At 37.2% G+C, this 16,697-nt stretch overlaps 1 protein-coding gene across 6 annotated transcripts in view; it reads left to right on the forward strand.

The window, feature by feature from the left end:
• The window catches only part of LOC134211909 (mucin-2), a 358,556-nt gene extending 342,547 nt beyond the window's left edge, over positions 1-16,009 (forward strand). For 5 of the 6 annotated variants that reach the window (XM_062689292.1, XM_062689296.1, XM_062689298.1 and 2 more), the window contains 2 exons: positions 7,785-8,291; positions 8,382-16,009. In XM_062689292.1, the coding sequence (XP_062545276.1) occupies positions 7,785-7,972 (188 nt within the window). In that variant the 3' untranslated portion in view covers positions 7,973-8,291; positions 8,382-16,009. The remainder of the gene's footprint in view (positions 1-7,784; positions 8,292-8,381) is intronic. The other variant, XM_062689293.1, reaches the window with a different exon arrangement.
• The last annotated feature ends 688 nt before the right edge of the window (positions 16,010-16,697 follow it).

The raw sequence follows: 16,697 nt of genomic DNA on the forward strand, positions 1-16,697 counted from the left end.
ATACAAACTTGTATTTACTGAAGACTATTTATAATCAAATCATGATGCCATGACATCACCGAAGCCTCATGTGCGAGCTGACTCGCTTGCGATTCTGCAGGGAGAGCATCGCGCATGAGTTTTTCACGCAGAATCGCATCGTTCCGCTTATTCGCCGAAAAATGATTTTGCTCCAAAAAGTGTCAAAACACATTCGAAGCGTATTTTATGTTTACGTATGGATTTATTACCCATTGTTATAGTGAAGAAAGTTATTAATTTAACGAATAAAAACACCCAGAAATCACGCAATGTTGCAAATCGTGAGTAGAATCATAGACGATTCTCTGGACCATCGGGTAGGGCTTGCCTTGCGCTTGGTTTAAATTGTGGATGAGATTTGAGAATTTGAGTTTTTTTCCAACACTGACTGAAGGAATTAAAAAATCCATCCAGCCGTTTTCAAGTTATGCGGATACGAACATAGACCATTTTATTTTTATATATAGAAAAAAAGAAGAAAAGAAGATAGATAGTTGGTAACATTAATTTTAGGCAGCAATATAAAATCTCCATAAAGAATTAAAAAAACATAAAACATTAAGAAATTACCAATAAAGAAAATAGATTATAAGCAACAAATAAATATAAAATTTCCATGAATAATACAAAATTTCCATAAATAATAAATAATTTTTCTCAATACAAAAAATAATTAGCACTTATAAAAGCAAAAATTGCAGTTATAAAAAATATCAATAAAGAAATCGAAATTTTCCATTGAAAATATACAAAATACTGCTGAACGTATAATGTTCGGATGAATTTTCATTTAGTTTTCGTCAAAATTGCTGCCAAAAAAAAACACTCAAAACAAATATAATAACAAAAAAATAAGCATAAACTTATAATTGTGTGATAAGTAATTTTATTTTCTTGGTTGTTCCATATCTTTTGTTTTAAATTTTTTGTTTGAAACGCAGATAATTCAACTAGTAGTGATGTACCTAATATTTACAAAACAATAAAATGGTCAATGTCCCCAAGGATTACGGTACTTATACCCTGATTTCTTTATTGGCAATTATCTCAATTTTTCTGGAAGTTTTTATTTTAGTTTTTATTTATTTTATCTCATATAGGTAATGTTTTATGACAAAAATTCTAAATTCAAATAGGGCGGTCCCGAAAAAAAACTGTTTCTAGCTTTCACTTTCTTCAATTAAAATGATTTTCTAAAGCTGTCTTAGTATCGCTTCATGGTCTTTGGATAGCGCATCAAATGTAAGAAAAAGTTTAATTTTGGTGCATAAGGTTTTGTGGGGGCCCGGGCCATGGCACCTCCGAGACAACTTCCAAACCGAATATTGTCTAGACCGGCACCGAGAATCGTATCCAGTTTGAAGATCGTATTAATTTTTGAATGAAGATCGTAAAAATTTAGCAATCCCATGTGGAACACATATTCCATGTCTCGGATTTTCGCAATATTTGGTAAAATCGTTCCTTTTTTAAATTAAGCTGACCAATTTTGATATAGAGGTGGTCAAAGAATCAATATCTCACAAAAACCCTGATAAATCCACCTAGCGGCGATGGTGCCTTTCTCGTGCATTATAAAAATAGTATTTTGACCATTACTCTTGAGCTCATAGTCCGATCTGATCAATTTTCAATAGGAAACAATGGGAGAGTATTCTGCGGCTAATGCTACTTGCTGCAAGCAAATCGGTTAAGGATAACTGCCTGAGAATTGAGTGACATTTGCGAAGATTTTTTTCTATAAAAAATGGCATTTTGGTCATAACTTCCGGGCCCACAGTCCGATATGGTCAATTTTCAATAGGAAATAATGGTAGAGTATTCTGCGTCGAATGCAACTTGTTGCGAGTAAATCGGTTAAGGATAAGTACCTGAAAATGAGTGATATTTTTTTACTCAATTTTTCTTTGAAAAAAAAGCCATAACTTCTGAGCCCATAGTCCGATCTGGCCAATTTTCAATAGGAAACAATGAAACAGTATTCTGCGTCGAATACAACTTGTTTCAAGAAAATCGGTTAAGGATAAGTACCTGAAAAATGAGTGACACTTTTTTTTGGGTGGGTGCGCACAGACACACACACACAGACATCACCTCAATTCGTCGAGCTGAGTCGATCGGTATATAACACTATGGGTCTCCGGGCCTTCTATAAAAAGTTTGTTTTTGGAGCGATCATATAGTCTTTACGTATACTTAGTATACGAGGAAGGCAAAAAAGTTTTTTCATAAAAAGGAGTTGTTGAATACCTTTTCTTAGAATCAAATTGTTCTGTGAATTAGCCATATAAAATCAAATTGAAATTTATGGTTTCGTATTTCCTCACAAAAGTAGCGCTTTTTAGCATTCGTTTCATGAGAACACATTAAAAATCGGTTCAGTGGTTCAAAAGTTCTTTAAAATACAACAGCTTGTGCGCTCGAGTGCTAATGACCCGCTTAGAAGATTTCTCACTATTATAATATTATAGTCTATTATAGGTACCTGGCTTAGGTACCGTACACAAATTACATTGTAGGGGAAATAGATAGTCAGATCAAGCGTTACAGTTCATACAAAAGAATTAAATCATACATACAAAAACTATTGCGAGAGGCCGGGAGAGGGTCGATTCGTCAATCATATTTTCCCCTGAATGTGAAACGGTTGGTACGGCCGTCCCCGTTTCTTCCTTTCGTAGATTCATGTTATTTATTTCTAAATAATCTAATTGCCGGGGAGTTATGGATTGTATCTTATCTAAATTATTCTTTTTCATCCAATAAAGTAATTTCTTGAATACATTCATCTTTTTTTCATTTCTCAACATATTTAGAGTTCAAATATTCTCATTCAGAGTCGACTTATTGCAATTTTCAAATTTTCAGAGTTATATTTTTATTTTTCGTATAAATAGTTGGATAAATATTTTAAAGTGTATCATTCACCACTATAGCCTTCCATTGCATAAGGTTAATGTGGAAAAATACTAAACTAGAAATATTTCCCTCTTCAGAGGTATACGAGCAAAAACACGGAGGAACAAAAAATTACTCAATTTTCAATAAATTTTTATTAATGTGTAGATTTTTGAAAATTTACTTTAAACCAAATTTGAACATGCATTTAAGTTTATGATCGACATCAAAAACTTTTTGAAATCTGAACAATTGAAAATTATAAAAAATAATCAAAGTACCCCGTCTAAAGGTGGTCTTGAGCGGTAGATGATTTTCTGGAAGGACAATATATATCGTGAGATAGTTTGATATATTCTGGATCATCCAAATTGTTCTTTAGTTGAGGACTTGAGATCTTCAGCTGCGATTGTTTGTAATGTGTTTAACCATGGACAATCCTGAAACTTTGAAACAAAAACATCGTAACACATATAGCAAGTCGAATCAAGTACGAGACACTGTATACGTTCTTACAGAAATGTATATCTATAAAAGATACAACGTGTTAGAATTAAATGGAAAAGTACGAAACTCGTCTTTATGACAGGATCATAAAATATATTCTGAATCATCCAAACTCGTGTTTTGTTTTGTACGCCAACTAGTCCGGGGGAACGTAAAGTGAAAAAATCAATGTGCCGAAAATTGATTGGTGCGCGTTTGATCTTAATGGTTCTGGGCACGCCTGCTTGTCCGGGATAACGCGAAGTGAAAAAACTAATTTCTGCATCGAAGAGCAGGCAGTGCGACAATGTGCAGTACATCTACATGAATATCAAAAGACATCGAAAGATAGTTTTTAAATATTCTGGATTATCCTGTTCGGGACTTGATCTTCTAGAATAGCGGTTCTCAACCTGGGGTACATGTACCCCTGGGGGTACCTTCGCTGGCCCCAGGGGGTACCTCGGACATAAATGCCTAATGGCGGATGCATTACAATTCCAATACAAACTTATTGAAACTTCTGATAAATGTTTGACTTTTTATTCTAAAACTTCGTGTCGTACATAATATGCATGGCGATCAGTAAATCAAAGTTTAGCCAATCTTGCCTACCACAGTGTATGAAGGACTTTAGGAAAGGTTAGAAGAACAAAACGATGAAGGTACAAAATTTGAAAATCCTTGACGTAAAATCTAAATCTATCTGATGGAGAAAAGAAAATGTATTTGTATATGCTTCCGAACTAAACTCTAGTATTTAATGGTTAGGAGCCACCCAATGTAAAAAGCTTATAACAAAGCCTAATCGCTCTGTTGCAAGAAGCTTGGAAGCCTGTTTAAGCGGTTCGTAAGCTTCCTTTCAAGAGCCTTGAAAGCCTTTTTTAATAAGCTATGTCCATTTAGAATCCGGAATAATAAAATCATCTGTATCTCGGTAACGGATTGACGTACAAATAAGGTTAATACATCAAAACAAGGGTAATTCACTGTACTTTAAAGAAAAAATATTGATACAAATCATTTCTTCTTGTTTCTAGTGAAAATTCGCACCTTCTTCTTTATTCCTCTCATCAAAAGTTGCACACCTCCTCCAACTTCCTTGGCACATTTGTTCCACATTTTGGTCATCTGAGTCGCGTCCCGAGCTGTTTTTCCACTTTTCTTAAGCTTCCGCTTCATTACTGCCTAAAATGTCTCGAAGGGCCGGAGCTGTGAGTAGATGCGTGGATTTATGTTTTTATCGATGAAATCTTCGTTATTATCGCAGTACCACTGGATGACTCGGCTGTAGTGGAAACTCGCCAAATCTGGCCAAAACTTCACGGGACCTTTATGGTCTTTATGAAAGGTAGACCGCGGTTTTTGAGACATTCCTCCTTGTACAGCTCGAATCCATCGAGTCCATCGTCTTATTCGCCACAAACACTAAGGTATTTGCTCCACAGCTGCATATCTCTTGCCAAAATCATCTGTTTTTTTTGCAAGTTTGTCCAAAAAGCAAACTTAAACTTCGCAGGAACTACTCCTCGTGCCGTCGCCATGTAGCAGCCTTCTTTCAAGAGGCTCGAAATCCCTTTCTAAGAATCTCGGAAGTCTCATTTAAAGAAACTCATAAGCCTCTTATTTAAAGGCGTGGAAGCCTTCTTTCAAGATGCTCGCTTTAGAGAGCTTCAGAGGCCTCCTTCTAAATCGTCTAGAGACCTACTTTCAAGAGGCTCGGAAGCCTTTTCTAAGAATCTCCGAACCTTTCTTTCAAGTTGCTTGGAAGTATCCTTTCAAGAGGGCCCAAAGCCTCCTTTCAAGAGGATCGGAAGCAACTCTTCAAGAGCCTTAGAGACCTTCTTCCGGATGATTTACAGGCCTCCTTTCAAGAGGTTTGAAAGCCTCATTTCAAGATGATCGGAAGGCACCATTCAAGAGCCTTATGGGCCTCCATCGAAATGGTTATGAGGTCTCCTTACAAGAGGCTCAGATGCAGCCTTCCAAGAGATTCGAAAGCCTCCTTTCAAGAGGCTCGGAAGCCTTCTTTCATGAGCCTTAGAGGCCTCTTTCCAAATGGTTCAGAGGCCTGTTTTCAAGAGATTCGGAAGTCTTTTTTCAAAAGTCTCAGAAGCCTTCTTGCGAGTGGTTCAGGAGCCTCCTTTCCAGATTCTCAGAGCCTCCTTTCAAGAGGGTCGGATTCTTCCTTTACTACTGTAGATCGCAAGCTGAACCCAAAGACAGTTTGGATGACCTAACACATCCCAAACAAATATGCTTCAACTTGTTTTGTTGTTTTTCGCATTGTTAATCACGAAAACAAATGGAATATATCAAATGTACTGTGGCTGGATCATCTCTGAGTGCTTTATTAATTTCCTATAAGACAAACATAATTTTGTGACCAGAGAAAGCAATGGAGCATTTTATTCTGCCGATATTTCTATAGATTAGAAACACGGTTGTGAATTTGAAAAGTTTTGTGGGAAGTTGTTTTAGCCTCACAACTATTACAACACAATGTCCAAAACCTAAGTCTAACTGCAGATAAACTAACACCTCCTAATTTGAAATAATGAATCCATCAATAAGCATCACAGTATTTGGGTTAAGGCAAAAGCTAGTTCGTTTACCGTACTGCGGAATAACTAATCGCAGCTTAAAACACTATAGCGAATCATTATAACTTCAAAGCGTATCGACAAATGAATGCCTCTTGATCGCACCAGCGAAAAAATCATTTGCGACAGCAGGTTATTGAACGTCCAAAAAAGCAGAGGAAATTTTATCGATTCCATATTTATACGATGCACATCGGGGTGGATGGGAAGATGGAATAAGGTGTGAATCATACGTCAGTAAATCATTTTCGCCCAAATAGGTTCGTTTTATATACTTACCTACAGCAGCACGGAGCAGCAAATGAGCGATGATGGTTTAGTTGGAATGCCGATTGTGAATGATGACGATAGAAGTTAAGCACATCGGGTGGAAGAAGCACGAAGTGGAGCCGCTGGGCAGTGGTCGATAAGATTGCTCTCCCGTGCTGCGGCTTCAGAATTTAGATATAGACGGTATGAACCCGTGGTACCGTACTGTTGTAGTGTTTTTAGCCGCTGGAGTGCCTAAATCATCTCCACTCCACGAAATATGATGGTTGAGGCAATTTGTGTATAGATAGAAAAAGTGTTCAACACATTTTTGCCAAGACCCGTTACAATCTTTTCGATAAAAGCTGTTCAACCATATTATTTCGATTACATGCAGCCTTCGACTGATGCAATGTTGATTAAGGCATTCGAAGAATTTAAAACAAACTTTTTTCCTTTACATAAGAGTTTCTAGCTTCAGCTTTAACTGGTCTGTAGGCTGTGGCAAGCTTGTTTACATTATTAGCTTATAGCTCTTCTAGGTCATATGCATGCTGAATTTAAGTTTAGTTTTAGTCTATTTAACCTTTCCGTCACCAACGTCTGTTTTTAAGGGCTTTCAAAAATCTAAACTGCTGTAAAAATCGCATTTCTTGACCGATTCTTTCGCAACAAGTTGCATTCCATCCGGATGGATCCCAATTTTTGATTTATACTAGTTTCTAGGCTATCCACAGTACGGTTACAGAATTATTTCAGATTCCGTTGGGGTCAGTTGTCAACGGAATAAGTGACCATTTACAATTTTAAGTCAAAACAGGTTGTGCGACACCTCAAACTTCATGATTTTACAAAGCAATGATGAGAATGATATTTTTAGGGTTCCTGGCCCACTCGGATTCAATCCGGCCATATCGGTCCCAATCCGGGGACCAACGGAATGGCCATTTTCTAAATTGATTCACCTCAAACTTCATGATTTTACAAAGCGATGATGGGAATGATGTTTTTAGAGTTCCTGGCCCACTCGGATTCAATCCGGCCTCGACTATTTCTAATTTCTTAAAAGATACCAATAAATATTTAAAGTATGTGTTGACGTAATGAGACACAAAGAAATCCGACTCATTTTTCAAACTGATTGTCATATTTTTATGGATCACATCGGCATATGTGTAGTGTTGATGTACCGTCTATATAGGTCTAGGTATATAAATCTCGGCTAAATAAGTTTTTGTCAATTTATTAAATACCAAATCCTATCCGGCGAATGAGAAAACGGACAAAGAGATACGTCATTTTTGCACATCCGTTGCGTCGTAACCGAGAAATGCTCACACGCATCAATCACGCATGCCATTCTAACGTTCTCCGCTCGATTCTGCCAGTCAGTCTGTCTGCAGCTTGAAATTCCTGGGCCACGAAAACCACATGCCTCCCAGCTACCACGCCGTGAAAAATGGCATAGTTTTCGATATTGATCACCCACCAATAAACTTCCTTTATCTCCATTTTCTTCCGTTCCAGTAACCGACTCTCGAGGCTATCACCAACCCCTTCACTACCAACAGCAACAACAGCAACAGCAGCAGCAGCAGCAACATCATCAGCACCAGCACTCATCGCAGCATACCACGCCGACTACGCAGAAAAAGAAGGGTTTCTTCAAGAGTTTTTGGAAAAAATCACGTCACTATTCGCTAGAGAAACAGTAAGCCATGTCGGAACAAACGAGTTCGTAATTTTTTTGCTAAAGTCGTTGAAACAAACAACTCAGAATATTTATACACATTGTATTTGCGGGTGGAAGTACTTTAACCAAAACTCTAACAAACAGCAATCTCTTATCTATTGGCCTAACCGAAAAGGAAAAAAAAAACATTCGAAAGGGAGAAGACGATTCCGAAAGAGGCATAATTGTGGCATAGAAAGCGCAAGTTTTAATGGAAGTAACAGAACATGATAACATATTATTGAAGAATTGAAAGAAAATAGTAACCACCAAAGATTCAACACAAAACTTTGTCGCTTTTGGTAAGTAACAATTATCTGAGTATAATAGGCATGTGCGTTAGACTGGTTCGAAAGCGATTACAATCCTATTTTTGTTTTTCATCTTTTCAGAATCGAAGAAACCTCTTTTGGGATGTGTTTCAAAATTTGTAACATGCGTATTATCGCATGAGCCATTAATTTCACATTTCCTCTATAACGTGAATCCAAGTGCCTCTTTGAGGACGGATGCAAACGGGTTTTCCCTCTGTCAAAGTTTTTAGTTGAAAATAAAATAAATACTCTAGGAATAGTATACCGTAGTATACCATTGCAGAGAATTATAAGAAGGACTTCGGGTTTTACAGTAAAACTACATTCTTGCAGATTTTTAAAAATATATAAATAAAGTATAACGATTTTAGATTCAATCTCATGTTCAGAGCATCAGTTTAAAATATCTATTTATTTATTTATTTAATGTGTTACAAAAGGAACAGAATCGTAGACCTATGGGAAGATCCATTAATTACGTAACGCAAACATTGGCTATTTTGAATGAAGCACCAGCACCAAACACCACCCCCAACACTTTTTGTATGGATCATTAAAAAAATTTGTTTGGATTGTTCGGGCAATCTCTCCTTCGCCTCTAAGCATTACGCAATTTATGGATGTACGAAGAGCAAGCTAACTGGAGATTTTTTGGAGATTCTAAGGATCCGATAGATGGAAGCTTTGGCCACAACATACGATACGTGCTGTTTAAATGTGAGTTGGGAATTCCAAAATCACTCTCAACTCATTAAAATGATCCACGCGTTCAATGTCTGCATTCAGTAAATGATAGCTGGAGTGAATCGGATTTTTCTTCCAAATAAAAATTACTGAACATCAATCTGCGAACATTTCAAGCTGCTGTTCGAGAAAGCAACAATCTTCAGTGACAGATCGCCTGCGAATGATAGTGGTGCCTTAACTCATTCCCGCACACAACTTTTTTCAAAGACTTCAATAGGAAGGAATCATTTTTGAGCAAATTATCTCCTATGACAAGAGTCTCAGGATAACAGCAGTCTTCCTCTGTGAGGTATGAATGAAACCATCGCATCGTAGAAAACAACCGCTAATGCCGAACTTAATAAATTTTGAACTTTTGTAATCGCAATGTCGTGATTCACTTTATCGAATGCAGCGGCCAGATCTATGTAAATCACATCAGTGTGCACACGTTGTGACATACTATCGGTTACAGGAAGTTAGTCAGAGCAAATTAGTAGATAACGATCACTCAGACGTGAAGCCATGTTGGTCGTTCCAAAATAATCAGCTCGAATAATTTAGAAACAGCATTTAACGATGAGATCCCGCGGACCGCGGTAGTTATTATTATCACGTTTGTTGCCCTTCTTGTGAACCGGAAAAATGCCACTGTTGATAGATGCTTGGAAAAAAAGAATCATCGGGGTCATCAAATGTCTTTTCAGAAGAACCGAGGGAAATCCATCGGGTCCCGGAAAAAGAAGCACTAATAACCATCCTTGCGTCAATGTCAATGACGCCAAGAGTTTGGTTGTCAGTTGGAGCGGTGTTCACAGCATTCTCAGTTTCCACGGCTGTTGGTACCTCGTTTGAGAACACACTCAAGTACTTCTCGGAGAAGATCGAACAAGTCCATTGATTGAATTTGTACAGGAAATCAACAGATGACTGCTGGGGGCTATGCTTCCTTTTCAACAATAATACCTAGAATGCAGATAAATGTTGGGAAATTAGAGGGAAATATTGCTAAGAAACAATTGCCCGTTAAGAGCCAAGGGTTAAACCCGGTCAGTGGCGTAGCCACGGGGGTGGTTTTGGGCATAAACCTCCCCCCAGAGACAAAATTTTTAAAAGATTTTTTTTCGAAAAAAAAATGTTCAGAAAAGCCCCCCCCCCCTTTTCTGGCTACGCCACTGAACCCGGTTAACCTCGGTTTCGTTTATGTGTCATTGAATGGATATGCTATGAAATGAGAATAAAATACTGCAACGAGGTAGTGGTTGAATTCAATATTTGTACAGCGGTAAGTGCGGACGTTTGAGATGTCAGAGAAGAATTTACCGTCAATTAGAACGTGGTCGATTTGGTTTTCCGTTTCTTGATTATAAATACATTTCCTCCCTGGCGTTTATGTAGACGATGACGATTTTGACGTCCCGCAGTGGGCATCCATCGTATGTCTGCTCCAGCTCTGCATAAAACGCTTCTTTCTCGTCGTCGGGTCTCCCTCCGTGTGGAATTAATGATGATGTTATAGTTGAGGAAACGGCCTTTTATCCTCAGCTTGCACATCCTTGCGTGTCACCCAATCACAAGTTGACGCATCTAGCCTAACACTATGAAGCCGGTTCCAAGCTCGTTGGTGGTACCACAGCGTTCTGTCCTGTGCAGCAGATTTCCTGCAGTGCTACGACGTCGAAGTTGCGGGGTTGTAAATCATCGTAGATTATCCTGCGAAGCCTAACGACTTGCAGTTCCATGTTCCAGTCTTCCATTCGTGATCCTTTATTCGTCGCCTAGGCGATGTCGTTCGTAATGGTTGTTTCAAAGGCGGCTTATTGGAGCTGCGCAAACCTCCTGTCTCGTCGGAGACAGTGGATACATGCAGCATACAAGAAGTTTAACAGAACCCACCACGGAGAAAAAAAATACGGTATAATCAACCGGATTCAACAATAACAGTATTTATTGTTGATACAATGAATAACAATATGTATTGTTGATACAATCACAAATAGGATTGAATCAACCATACGCGATAGTTGATTCAACTCTCGAATATATTTGTTTCAACCATGCTTTCCAGCTGTCACTGTCAAATAATACATCAGAAAACAACAATATTCATGGTTGTTTTTACATTCGAAAATGCTGTGAAACTACTTTATCGACAATATAATGACAACAACAAAAGAGGAAAAAGTGACAGAAGCAGAATCGAACTAGTTACATGGGGAATGAGAGTCGTACACTTTACCTCTGCACCGCGCTTACTTCATGTAGACAGGATGATTTATGTAGATCAGTTTATACAGATTTTCCAAATCATGAAATGGTTGTTAGAAGAACGATATTATTATTGTTTCAATCATGCGATGCAAGATTGAAACAACAATAATGTTCAATTGAATTAAGCATGTGAACATGCTGAAACAACAACATTGAAGATTGAAACAACAACATTCGCGTTGTTTGATGCAACAATTTGAATAGTTGTCTTAATCTTGCAAGATTCTTCTGCGTGCTGTAAAACCTCACCACATCGTATGCAAGCATCACAACTCACAGATGGCCTGGAGAGGGAACGTCAAGCCCTTGGGCATACTCCCTGCTGCGCTGCGTGTCCAACACAAAATCACGCTCATACTAATTCCTGTTTTCGTAATCATTCTTTTCAGTGAACATATCTGAATACGCAATCGATTGGACCTCGGTCCAATAATCCATATTCATCGATGCATACTTAACGATTCTTTATTTTCCTTCCTGTGATATTCGGGATCTTTCGGGATCTCATAGATGTGTATAATTCATCCGCAGTACAAATAGCACGTGCTATTAAAGCACTCAACGCCAGGATCCACGATGTGACGGCCAAATTTTCAAAAATAACAAAGTAGCTTTTTTCTGGAGGTATGTTTTTCTTAGGCGACTATCTGGCGCTTATTTTTTGTTGCGAGTAAAAATAAGCGGAGTAGATTTTTTATAAGCGGTACAATACACTGAATTCTGATTTTACACAATTTTATATCAAACGATTTTTTTACACGATTTTCTCGAAGTTACGCCATTTTCAAAAAGCATATTATAATTTTATTTTGTGCCAGATTGTAATAAAGCGAAATACAAAGTATAGAATACGTTCATGGCATATGTTCATGGTCATCCAAGAAATCCCTAAAGTCAGGCCTTAAGGTCTACATGCGTGAAAAGATGTCTATTGACCAGTTTCAAATATGCAACATGCCCTTTGTGGTACACAGAATAGAATGCGTTCATGATATGTGGATATGGTCATCCAAGAGTTCCCCGAAGTCAGGCCTCAAGGTCTACATGCGTAACCAGAGATCTATTGGCCAGCTTCAAATGTGGAACATGCCCTTTATGGTACACAGAATAGAATTTATTCATGACATATGGACATGATCATCCCAGAAATCCCATAAGTCAGGCCTTGAGGTCTACACGCGTAACCAGGGATCTATTGGCCAGTTTTAAATGTGTAAAATGCCCTTTGTGGTAAATAGAATAAATTGCGTTCGTGACATGTTGGTATGGTCATCCAAGAATTCCCTGAAATCATGCCTCAAGGTCTACACGCGTAACCAGAGATCTATTGACCAGCTTCAAATATGGAACCTGTCCTTTGTGGTACACAGAATAGAATGCGTTCATGACGTATCAGTATGGTTATCAAAGAATTCCCTGAAGTTAGGCCTTAAGGTCTACACGCGTAACCAGAGATCTATCGGTCAGTTTTAAATGTGTAACATGTTTTTTTTTATGGCACATAGGATATAATTCTATTCTATAACCCACGAATGATCTTTGATTACGCGTGAAGACCCTGAGGCCTTACTTCAGGAATTTCTCGGATGACTAATAACATCTGTTGTGAACACATTCTATTCTATGTTCCTCAAAGGACATATACAGTGACCGGCATAATAAAAAGCCCACTCGCCGTTTTTTCATACAAAATGGTCAACTTTGGAGATCTAGATATCAATTGAGTGTGTGCCAATTTTGCTGAAAATTTGACCAGAGCTCAGATATAACTTGAATTTTACCACACCTGAGTTTCGACCAAATTGATTCATAGGGTAAAAAATTATTGCGGTAATACCAAAATGAATGTAATATCTTGAATTCTATAGGTTGTAAACCGATGACTTATTCAGCAAAAACGCGTATTTTGGCAATACAAAAAAGTTTGCTGAATATACTTGTACACTAAGAGTTGTGGTTTTCAAGGTATTATAAAATCAATTTTTTGCCAAAAATATCGTTTTGGTATTACCGCGATAATTTTTTACCCTATGAATCAATATGGTCGAAATTCAGGTGTGGTAAAATTCAAGTTATATCTGAGCTCTGATCAAATTTTCAGCAAAATTGGTTAACAAGCAATCGATATCTAGATCTCCAAAGTTGACCATTTTGTATGAAAAACGGCAAGTGGACTTTTTATTATGCAGATCACTGTACCATATTCAAAACGGACTGAATGATCTTTGGATACGCCAGTAGATCTCAAGGCCTTACTTCAGGGATTTCTCGGATGACTAATAATATCTATTGTGAACATATTCTTTCTATAATCTACAAAGGGCATGTACCATATTCAAAACGGTCTGGATGATCTTTAGTTAGGCATGTAGACCCTAAGGCCTTACTTGAGAGATTTCTCGGATGACTAAGAACATCTCTTGTGAACACATTCTATTCTATGTTCCTCAAAGGGCATGCAGCATATTCGAAACGGTCCACATGAACTTTGGTCACGCGTGTAGACCCTAAGGCCTTACTTCAGACATTTCTTTGATGACTTTGAACATCTGTAGTGAACACATTCTATTCAATGTTCCACAAAGAGCATGTAGTATATTCCAACCAGTCCGCATATTCTTCGGTTATGCATGTGGAGCTTTACGCTTTATTCCATGAAATTCTTGGATAACTGGGGCAGTATATCATATGTAGCATCATAATTGGCAGAAGACCTGTGCATCATTTTTTCGTAACGCGTTTTTTTTACACCATTTTCTTTTTGCACGCACGCATCTATCGTGTAAAAAGAATTTAGTGTATATAAAAAAAAGTTGGCATTTGCCGAGACGCCTAGAACTGAAAGTCTCATAAATAGAGGCATAAAAAAAGTTGGGATTTGTACGACACCGTGCATCACTCAAACTCATTTTTTGCTAACTTATATTCGTTTTTACTTTCATTTACGATAAAACTTACTAATTACTAATTACTTTCATTTACGAAAATACATTTACGATAAGAAAAAAATGAAAATCAAAATTCAATCTCTTCGTAAAATAGTTTTTCGTAAATTTTGCATCGGAATTTCAAATCTTGTTCATCTGTATTATTGAACACGAAGTTAGCATTATCTTTCGATAATGAAAAGATCGATTTGTGCTATTTTCTTACGGTTTGCTCAATTACAGTCGCCTCTCCACATCTCGATATTGAAGGGACCATCGAGATAAGGGGAGGTCGAGGAATGAAACGATAAAAGCTAGGTTGCTATAAAAAACGACAACAACACAAATGTCATTTCTTGTTTCGGATGTGTTTGTTATTGTCCCAAGGTGGTCTAGTAGTCTAGAAATTTGAATATATCGATATAGGGAGAGAAAATCCTGAACAAAATATGACCAGAACACATCGAGATAGAGAGATATCGAGATAGGAAGGTTATCGAGATGTAGAAAGCAAAAATGTACGTAGATTGGAGGAACTGAGCAAACCATCGACATAGGGAAAGATATCGAGATGTAGAGAGTCGACTGTAATAGGAAACATGTTATGTTAAACACAAACAATTTTTTTTTGGAGAACCGATTTGTTTCCTAGATAAATTGTATACGCAATAAAATGTATCAAAATTTATTCATTTTTGGTATACTAGTATTTTATAAATTACTTCTCGCTTGCTTGTAATCGTTTCGGAACCAGTCTAACCAAAATAGTTTCCGCCTTACCCATTGCCCTGTTAGGTTTTTTTTTGTACCATACACACATACACAAACACACATGGGCACCCACGCGTCAATATTTGGATCGACCAATAGAAATGCTTATCAGAAATTGCAAAGAAAAATGCGTCCCAATTTGTCAGTCGATTATCATTTCCTCTTTCCCTTGATGAGTCTCCCAGGTTGAGTCAGGTCCTCGTCCACAAAAACGGAACCTCCTTTCCTACTGTGCTAGCATTCCGATACTAAATATCATAGCAAACAGCCTATTGAATAACGATTACTTGATAAGGGAGGAATATAGTAATTAACTTACGAGTAAAGAATAAACATGAAAACGTTAACACACCCTCGTACACGAGAATACACAAAATACATCACTGCGGAAACGTGGAACTGATTTAATTCAAAAAACATTCTATTCAATTATAGTACCATTCATTAATCGATTTTAGGAGTGTAAGCAAAGTCAACAGCAGTCTAGAATGCAGGTCGTCATGAACACCCAGAAGTAGAGTAGAAGAAGTTTTTCAAAAGTACGTAACAGAACCGCTAAAAAACAAAATATTACAAACAAAACAAAGTAATTGGCTTGCTGAAAAGCGCAATGTTGTTAGAACGAGAGTGACGTTGTCTTTGTAGATTGAGTCATTGTGTATAGTAAGTGATTTGTGTACAGATGTTGGTTATCTTAGTTTGTGTTTCCTGTAATCAACAAGTTTATATATGAACAGATATTATTATCATCATTTCTGTATATTTTTATTCTTATATCGCACTGGTTACCTGTTAAGTTTGATATTTTTGTTTTTAATTTACGGATTTTGTCTTTGATTATTGTTTTAAATTCTAACTTATTATTTGGATTGTCTGGGGCAGTCGCTATCCGGCACCAATTTTAACAGCTAATGGAACTAATCTCAGTTTAACCAAAAGTAAACAAAATGTATCTTCTGTAATTTTCCTATATTTACGGAACGCATTAGTCCAAATAAAATCATTTTAATCAAATTTTCTTCGTTTGTATATGTAAAACTACCTCACAGAAAGAAATCCTGATTCAGTAGTAGCTCAATTGTTTTGAACGGTAAGTACAAATATATTCATGCATTATATTGTAATACACGAATCATATTTGAAATCTATATAGGGTTTCTTACCCCATTCCCGGCCTAACATGCGTACGACTGCATTATTTAATTGATATTTATGAAATGAAACAACTTTTCCTGAATTTTGTGGGCCGTGTAACATTGCAAAGGAGTTCACTTCTGCTTGAAAAATAGCTATTCTTGCTAAACCTCGTTTGAAAAAGCTTAAATTTAGAGGTGTAGCACGTATTTCAGTCACAGCGATTGCTTTTCCGGCATACTTCAATTCAATTCCCGGCATAAGCGATTTTCACTCAATCTCTCAACATCTTAATCTCTTATTCTCTCTCGGGACGGTAGAAAATGCGACGTAAACAAAAATATGCACGTTCCACGACAATGGATGCCAGACGGTATTATTAATAATAATTTTTATTTGGTTGAGAAGATATATTCACTCAACCAAATTCCTTCCAAACACTTCGAAACAATATTTTTTTCACTTAAATCGAGAGAATTATAAATAATATGCTAGCTACAACGTATTAGACAGTTTTCCTATAAACGATGAAGGATTATTTTCATACTAAAAAAGGCTCCTAGCC

Source organism: Armigeres subalbatus, chromosome 2 (genome assembly GCF_024139115.2).
Source record: "Armigeres subalbatus isolate Guangzhou_Male chromosome 2, GZ_Asu_2, whole genome shotgun sequence".
NCBI lineage: Eukaryota > Metazoa > Arthropoda > Insecta > Diptera > Culicidae > Armigeres > Armigeres subalbatus.